The sequence below is a fragment of the Urocitellus parryii genome, chromosome 8 (assembly GCF_045843805.1).
Source record: "Urocitellus parryii isolate mUroPar1 chromosome 8, mUroPar1.hap1, whole genome shotgun sequence".
Taxonomy (NCBI): Eukaryota; Metazoa; Chordata; class Mammalia; order Rodentia; family Sciuridae; genus Urocitellus; species Urocitellus parryii.
In genome coordinates this window covers 51,238,448-51,247,260 of record NC_135538.1, presented here as the reverse complement: position 1 = coordinate 51,247,260, position 8,813 = coordinate 51,238,448, and the positions used below count along the sequence as shown (strand labels likewise).

General features: G+C 40.6%; 1 protein-coding gene across 3 annotated transcripts; it reads left to right on the top strand.

Moving 5' to 3' along the window:
* Positions 1-292: 292 nt before the first annotated feature.
* Slc60a2 (solute carrier family 60 member 2) lies at positions 293-8,452 on the top strand. 3 transcript variants are annotated; one of them, XM_026395082.2, is made up of 4 exons: positions 293-595; positions 2,449-2,617; positions 3,663-3,779; positions 5,291-8,452. In XM_026395082.2, the coding sequence occupies exons 2-4, from the start codon at positions 2,452-2,454 to the stop codon at positions 6,526-6,528; spliced, it is 1,521 nt and encodes a 506-aa protein (XP_026250867.2). In that variant the 5' UTR covers positions 293-595; positions 2,449-2,451; the 3' UTR covers positions 6,529-8,452. The 3 variants fall into 3 exon arrangements, with proteins under 3 accessions (XP_026250867.2, XP_077658186.1, XP_026250866.2); XM_077802060.1 differs by having other exon boundaries at positions 516-595; positions 3,720-3,779; XM_026395081.2 differs by lacking the exon at positions 293-595 and adding an exon at positions 622-690.
* Positions 8,453-8,813: the final 361 nt, after the last annotated feature.

Genomic DNA, 8,813 nt, shown 5'->3' with positions numbered 1-8,813 from the left:
CTCCACTTTGTACCTTGTTCCTTAATGGCATTTTATCTCGGGATTTCTCTTCAGAGGCTGCAGCTTCAGTTTGCTCCGCCACGGGGCGCCAGTCCCCCGGCGTCAGGAAGTTCAACTAAGTGTGATGCGATGCTTGCGAGAGATCCGGTCTCCTAGCAACCAGATTAACTTCCGGTTTGAAGCGCGGTTCTGGTTGGCTGGAGGCTTCATTTCCGCCAAGTGACCCCGGGGAGCGCAGCGCGTTCTGGAGGGCAGATGCCCGCTGCGTGCCAACATCTGCACGTCCCAGGCTTCTCCCCGGGTGGGCGGAGAGAAGGCGGCACCTTGGGAGACATTCTGGCCGCGAGGGGCGGGACCGTGGCTCGCCTCCGAATCCCTGAGGCTCACCTCAGCAAGACCATTTGGAGCCTCCAAACTGGAGCTGGAACTAGAGTTCCGTGGTGTGGGGGCCGCGGCTGCCGGGCAGCGGCTCCTACAGGCCGACGTCAGGGCGAATGAACCGGAGACGGTGGCGGTCTCCCGGCCCGGCAGCCGGACCCGGGCCGTGCTGCGCTGGTTCATCACCGCGATCCTGTGTGCCGCCTTCCTGGGGCTGGTGAGAGCTGGGGGAGCGACCCTCCCTGGCTGGGCGCGAGCGACCCTCCCTGGCTGGGCGCGAGCAGGCGCCCTGCAGAACAAGTGGCCTTCACGGTTGGAATCTTGGCTTCTCCCCCTACGCTGTGTGACCTTGAACTCCTTAGTTATTCTGCTTCGGCCTCAGTTTAGTCATCTGGAAAACGGGCACCATTCCAACAGTGGTGGTGGGGTTATTATCAAGTGTGAAACTGTTTTTCCTAATGTGTTTAACAACTGCAGCAAATTTTCCTACCTCTCGTCGGTGCAGAGGTTGCCCAGATCTTTAGCTGCCCTTCGCACCCCACTCATTCAATCCTCAAATTATTACACAGAAAAGCTGATTTTCTAGGATATCCTCTTTCTAGTGTCCTGATCAGATTAAGCCAAGCGCTGAATTTTGCAGATAGGGAAATAATTCTGCAAAGAGAGGAATTATTATTATAATTATAATATTATAATGATATTATTAGTATAATTATTATTCCATGTCACACAGCCGGATAAGGCGTAGAGCCAGTAACGTCTTACTTCACTCACAGTCCTATTTATATCAAGCGTTCAGATGCTTAAATGTTTTTTCTTGGAGCAAAGCGCAAGGCTAGATGCAGTTTTGCCAACCCCCTTTTGCCAAACTTGATAGTTTTGGAAGCTGGAGAGTTGTGACCCATAGTTCTTGTTAACACATTGTCCTTTGAGGAGAGTCACTTCTGGTCACTTAGCATATCAGAGAGTCTGAGCCACAATATTCTTAGAATATTTTGATGGAAAAGGGGAGGAGAAAGAAATCACTGTGTATTGTTGGTGAGCCCTCACTGTGTGCCGGTTTTATAAGTCCTTTGAAGACATGAAGTAATTCCATTAGAACCATTGCTCAGGCTTCTTTCCTTATACCTGGTGCTTGCTGTGGGCCTGTGCAAACCCAAGTCCTTAGTCTTGGAGTATTCCTGCTTGGATAAGGGGTACATCCTGCATATACAGCAGAAAAGTGCAAATAGAATCAGTTATTCTTGAAATGTAGATAAATTAGAAAAAGTTTTTTCTTTTTTTTTCTTTGAGATGGGTTTCACTATTTTGCCCCAGGGCGACCCTGAAATGTGATCTTGATACCTTAGCTGCCCTGTAACCGGGATTACGCCCACTCCACACACACCCACAGGCTCAAAAACTTGAAAAAGGGTCTAGTGACAATTACTCTGACAACCTGCTATAATTCTTAGTTCTGGTTAACACGTGGTCCAAGTGACATTTTATTGTTAAACTCGTCCTGTACACATGTATGTGATATCTTCTAAGAAAGTCTTAACTGTATTCCTGATGGCTTTGGGTTTTCTTTGAAGGAAAATACATGTTAGAAACATTCAAAGTGTTTATCTCCTGCACACTTTGCACATAGGTAGTTCAGAGGATGCCATAAATATTGCTGTTTTGACATTAAAAGACAGGAATATATTTTGATGTGTTGATAATTTAAATTTTTAGCAACTAAATTCTTATGTAGTATATGAAATAACAGCATGTTGAGAATAGTTTTGTTACATCTTATTAACTATTGATGCCGAATAGTTTTTTTAAAAAAACTAAACAGAATTGCCTCAAAGAGCCCAAAGAAATGAATAATTTATTTAAAAAAATTGAGAATTGGAATAGAAGAAAACCCATGGATCTATAGCTATAATAGTATTGTTCATTTTTCTTGACTATGGGGCTTAAAGTATTCTCCATTACATTGTAATAGCCTTCACACACACACAAAAAAACTACCACTTAGACATTGTTTTAATGATTATAAGTTTAAAAAAACCCTTTGTAATTTTTTATATTTTTATATTATAGGGAATGAGTATTGCTATACTGGGACCCACATTTCAAGATTTGGCAAGGAATGTAAACAGAAACATCAGTAGTCTTTCTCTCATTTTTGTGGGCCGTGCCTCTGGATATTTGTGTGGCTCTATGATTGGTGGAGTTCTTTTTGATTGTATGAATCATTTTTTACTTTTGGGTAAGTAAACACTGTTTTGCACTCCTGTGTTGCTGTCAAGGATTTTAGGTCATTATTTTAAACGTGAAAAATAGTAGCTGCAGAATGGTTGATAGCTGAATGGGTGGTGTTTGTGACTTCTCCACAGAAACTGGGTTTCCATGTTTTCTGCTCTGATATTGACAGAGGAAACCTGTGTTGGATCCTCTGGAAACAGATCAACCCAATGGGATGTGTGTGTCAGCAATTCTTGGACTTCCCGACTTTCACAGTAATTTAGGTACCACTTAGGGTCATGCACTGGTTGTTCAAAAGGCTGTCTCTGCTCATGAGGGTGTAAGGGCAGATTTCCTAGGACTACGGACCTCAGAATGAATGCTCCTGGAATTTGCCCAGGCTCTATGGACTCTGGATTGAAAGTGAAGGGGGGGAGGGGATGGTAAGTGAACTGAGGTAGGCTACACTTTTGTCCCTACCACCCCATGTCAGTGATGGCATGCTCTACCTTGCCTTGGAAATAGATGGCAAAGTTTTGACATCTTTTTTTTTTGATAAAGTAATGTGTTTAAATAAAATTTTAGATATAATGTGATAAAACTTCTTTGAAAGCAAGGAGAATAATTTATTGCTGATGAATAAAGAATTCCCTTTTTTTGCAATGAGACTTGAAAGAATATATTTCTTATGTTTCCTATTTCCTAGTTTGTTTATTAAGGTTTTGTTACAAAATGCTGTACTTTCTGCATTTTGTTTTTGCTTTTATAAACTGTTATTTGTTATCCAGATATATCTTTGGGTTCTTAAGTGTGAAATATGAAAATAAATAATTTTGTCCTGTCTCTTTTGCTGTAAAATCTTTGTTTTGGTATAATTTTTAGTTTGATTATTAACAGTACGTAAATTGTAACCATGTCATAGTAATTTATATTTTATCACCCATAAAGTTTATAAAATATTTAAATGGCAAAACCACTTGTAGTAGCAGCTGGTAACACTCATCTACTTATGATTACCAAACTTAAATTGACGTTACTTTTTATAATTGACTTTTAACTTTTCTTCTCAGGGGTTTCACTGTTGGCTACCACAGTTGGTCTTTTTGTTATTCCTTTTTGCAAGGCAGCAGTGTTACTGATTTTCATGATATCTGTCATTGGCGTTTCAATGGGCGTTCTGGATACAGGTTAGTGAGCCCTTAAGTGTCATCTATGGGAGTGGGGACTTTCTACTAGAAAAGTAGATCAAATGGTATTAAACTGTCACTTGCAGTGCTCTGGAAATGACATGGACTGTACTGCATGTTGTGGCACATACCTGTAATCCCAGAGACTTAGGTGGCTGAAGCAGGAGGATCACAAGTTCAAGGCCAGCCTCAGCAACTGACTGAGACCCTTTCTCAAAATTAAAAATAAAAAGGACTGGGAATGTAGCTCAGCGGTAAAGTGTCCCTGGGTTCAGTATCTAATACTAGGAAAGAAAAAACATAAAGACATGAACTTACTGAGTGGGTCATGGGTTCACTTCATCAGATCCCCCCATCCAGCAGCTACTGTTCTCGCCAGTTAGGGCACAGATTTTTGAGCAGCCAACTATGAATTTAACTTAAAGGATTTTGTTCTGTTGGAGATACTGATTACTGTATCCAAAAGGGAAGGAGCCTCTCCTGGGCTAATACTGTGCAGGTGAGCAGATTTTATATTGAGAGAGAATTTTAACATTGTAGTTTAAGAGGAATTAATGGTTTAATAGGATAAAACAAGTGTGGAACCATTATTTGGCTGATGAAGTATAGAAGCAGCCTTCAATTTAAAATGCACATTGGTTTTTGAGTTAAGAGAAAACCCATGCTGTGTACTAGTTTGCTTGTTTTTCTTCTCTCTCTCTCTCAAAAGTTCCTGTTCTCCCATAGTAGAGCTTCTCTGTGAGTCATCATGTCCTTGAAAGTCTGCTAAGTAACATGTGATATGTGTTTACCACAAGATCCAGCTTTCTATGCCTCCCTTCCCTACTCTAAGGTTATTTATAAATTGGAGAAATGTTTTATACTTCTGGCTTAGTTTGCTTGCAAATTACAGGGTGGATTTATATGTCTGTCTGAAACTGATTAAAAAAAAGAGAGCCAAAGACTAATGCTTCTGGCCTTTCACCCTGCAGGTGTTCAGATGGTATATGAATAGATGCTAAAAGGTGTTCTCATTTCCTATAACAGGCACACCAGAGACTTGGTGTATTCAGGTTCCTGAATGTGTGTTTTGCATCTGTTTCATTAATAAATAAATGAAATTCCTCAAGTACAGAAAGCTTTGGTAATTGGCCACTCTCTGGTGGTAAAATTTTTCCAAATAAATATATAAATTTAAATTAGTTACAAATAAGTAGATGTATGAATGTACTCCCCAGTATGATGTTGGCCCTCTAAGTAGCCTTTGCTAATATGCCTGACTCTGGGTAGCAGTGATTTACCAGTTTGTAGAATTCCATATATGCAGTTGAGAGGTTATAAGTCATAGCTCTCTGGTGGGAGTAGGTTAGAGTTCCTTAGAGAATTGACTCAAGCACAATATTTGATAACTTTGTTAAAATGTTTGTGCCATGTCATGCAGATTTATCCTCTTTCTGACAGTAAAGACCTATTTTTTTAAAACCAGATAACTTGTGCTTAACATAATTGATTTCTCTATCCTTCATTGGTAGGTGGTAACGTCCTCATCTTGGCTATTTGGGGGGATGAAGGAGCCCCACACATGCAGGCCTTACACTTCAGTTTTGCCTTGGGTGCCTTTCTGGCTCCAATTCTGGCTAAATTGGCACTGGGTACCTCAGTGTCTGCTGAAAACCACACAGAGCCTGCCTTTCAGCCTCCAGCCACCAATGGATCATCTGCTGACTCAGCCCTTCTGTTTGGATTGCCTGATGACATGAATCTACTCTGGGCTTATGCTTTTATCGGCACTTACATTTTCATAGTGTGTCTCTTTCTGTTTGCTTTGTTTTTCAAGAAAAGCTCAGGGCAGGAAAAAGCAAAAGCATCTGCTCAGGCATATCGAAGAGCTGAATATCACAAGACCCTTCTCTGCCTCCTTTTCTTGTTCTTCTTTTTTTATGTTGGAGCAGAGGTAACATATGGCTCTTATGTTTTCTCCTTTGCCACCACCCATGCTGGCATGGAAGAACGCGAAGCAGCTGGGTTGAACTCCATCTTCTGGGGGACCTTTGCAGCCTGCAGGGGCCTGGCGATATTCTTTGCTGCATGTCTACAGCCGGGCACCATGATTGTGTTGAGCAACATTGGCAGCCTGGCTTCATCTTTATTTCTGGTGTTATTTGACAAGAGTCCATTCTGTCTCTGGATTGCCACTTCGGTGTATGGGGCCTCAATGGCAGCCACATTTCCCAGTGGTGTTTCCTGGATTGAGCAGTACACGACCATAAGTGGGAAATCAGCAGCCTTTTTTGTAGTTGGTGCAGCCCTGGGAGAAATGGCTATTCCTGCAGTAATTGGAATTGTTCAGGGACAATACCCAGATTTGCCCATAGTTCTGTACACCTGTTTGGGATCAGCAATATTCACTGCTGTTATATTTCCTGTGATGTATAAATTAGCCACCTTGCCTCTGGATCGCCAGCGAAAAGCTAACAGAAAGAGTGAGGACCAAAAGTCTTTGCTTTCCAACTCTGAACTGAATGACTATGAGGAGGAGAATGAAGGGGAGGATGCAGAAAAATGGAATGAAATGGATTTTGAAGTAGTAGAAATGAATGATACAATGGGACCTATTGTCATAGAACATTCTGGAAATATTTTGATGGAGCCCACAGCTGATGTCTCCACCCAGTTCCTGTCAAGTACATTAATATTTAAATCTTCCCCAGTTAATACTGGTGATTCCCCTGTGAAACACCTTGCCAGAAGTGTGGAAAAAAGGGACTAGCATTTAGAGAAGATGAATTATTTACTGACTGCCGTGAATAAATGCCACTTTTAAAGAGGGCAGAGCAGCATTACCAGATTTCAGCATGCTTTGGGGATCAAAGTTTCAAGGCCCACTTATAGCAAATGCTGAAGATTTGAAATGTTCTAATTCCCAGTGTTTCCCACAAAGTATCAATTGTGTGGTTCAGTAGGACCTTGTTTTGAGACTATTGTGTATCATAGGCTGATTAGGTAATATTTTCTGTATCTACCTTTCAGAGCACACAAACCCTTTTTTTTTTTTTTCCTTCTTGAGAAGTTGGGTAGTGTTCGACTAGAACAAAATCCGTTATGTGTGGGATGGATATTCCATTCAAGTATCAGGCATGTTCTGCCAAAGATGTTGGGCAGAGAAATTTCATGATTATCTCTGGAAACAAATAGTTGTTTTATTAATTGCTTTACCTTATCTTTATTGTTGGACCAAAGATTGTTAAAGACTCATTTGATATTTGATTTCTAGGCAGAGAACACAAAGCCAAGCCCAAGAGACCTGGGTTCAAGACAGGAGTCTGGCTTAGGGCTCTCAGTATAGGTCTTGTTTATGTTATCACTTGATCTGTGACTCCAGAAATGGAAGTGATATGAGATCCAAATTGAGAAACTCCTAGGTTTTAAAGTTTGTGTAGGATGACAGCTAGCACATTCTTCATTTCAAATGAGAATTGAAACAAAAATGGTAAATGGCTTTAAGTATGAGCTATTGTGTATGAATTCATTCCAATTTCATACACTCTATATTAAGTATGTTCTTTGGAAAATATTCTAAAGAGCACTTTTTTTTTTTTTTTTGTACTGAAATTGAACCCAGTAGTGCTTTACCACTGAGCTATACCTGCAAACCGCACCCCTCCCCATCTTTTTAAAAATTTTGTGATAGAGTCCAAGTTGCTGAGGCTGGCCTAGAACTTGGTGATCTCCTGCATCAGCTTCTCCATTGACTGGGGTTATAAGTGTGCACCATCGCACCAGGCAGGGATACATTTTTAATGCTGCATCTCATTGATCCTAAGATATAACTTTTCCCCATAATTTAATGTCTTTTAAACTGCATATACTTATAATCAATGATCTTTTAATATTATGAGAAATCTTGTTTGACTTTTTTTACTACATGCATATATAAAATAACATCATATTTTACAATCAGTGTCTTAGGTTCAGTGATATGCAGTAAATATAATTATGGAAATTATATTTGCAGATATTTTTTAAAGAAAACTTATTTTTATATGCTAATTTAATCTCTAGTGATGTGTAAATAGGATTTGGAGATACTATATTCTGATATTAGAAGCTATTTGAATTATTACATTAGTAGTAGAGGCATAGATGGTCTTTTGAGGCCCCTGACGTACCTCAATAACAGAGGCTGGGTCTAGGTCTTCCTGTTTCAAGGCTTTGACCCTCACTGGATTTGGGTGATAATCCCAGTATAAGTACTGTGAACCAGACTAGAAGTTCAGTTTACAAGGAGGCACAGCCTTTTCCAGGGTTTGGAATTCTTGTGTCACCCACCCATCCTCTTCCTTGAGTTTGAAATACCTGGGAAACCAAAGTGAAGATGAGAAGATGGAGGGCTGGAGATGTAGCTCAGTGGTAGAGCGCTTGCCTAGCAGGCTAAAGGCCTCTGTTCAATCCCCTATACTGGGATTGGGGGGTGTCAGACAGCAGGTGGCTTAGTGGTCCAGGCATCAAGGATGACTATGGCCAAACTGGTGTGTCTATCCTTCAATAAATGACAAGAATCAATAAGAGTTTTTGTATACTTTTCCCTAAGTTTTATGCTGAGTGACCTCAAATTTCTACCAGAACGCTTTCTCTTATCTAATGTCTATAAATTTGTTTTTGAGAAACAGTTGCTTTGGTTTGTCTTAAGTGAAATGCAGTACCTTTCTTAACCAGTTAGTTCACCTTACAGCTTTCATTCATGTTGAGAACAAAACAACTTTGGAGAGGGCTGCTGGAGAAATTGATGGTAAAATGCCTGTTGTTTTTTTTTTTAAATACAGTACTTCTCCCCTGATTAGTGTTGGAAATCACTTATGTTCCACACTCTCTCTTCTCTTCCTCAGGCTGCTGGGCCTTAGGCAGTAGCAGTTGTTTGGCTGATGAGAGGCTTATTACTATAGGGATTTTCCCCTCAGCTTCTACTTTTAGAGGGTAGGAGATGAGGCCATGGGAGAGATGCATGGTAATGAGAACATGGCATACATTTTGGAAATCCATATAGATAAATCACTA

Bases quoted from the DNA above. Each gene is read 5' to 3' on its own strand.
- Slc60a2 (XM_026395082.2), top strand. From the start codon at position 2,452: ATGAGTATTGCTATACTGGGACCCACATTTCAAGATTTGGCAAGGAAT. The intron at 2,618-3,662 runs GTAAGTAAACAC...TTTTCTTCTCAG, and splicing joins GAATCATTTTTTACTTTTGG to GGGTTTCACTGTTGGCTACC. The intron at 3,780-5,290 runs GTTAGTGAGCCC...CTTCATTGGTAG, and splicing joins AATGGGCGTTCTGGATACAG to GTGGTAACGTCCTCATCTTG.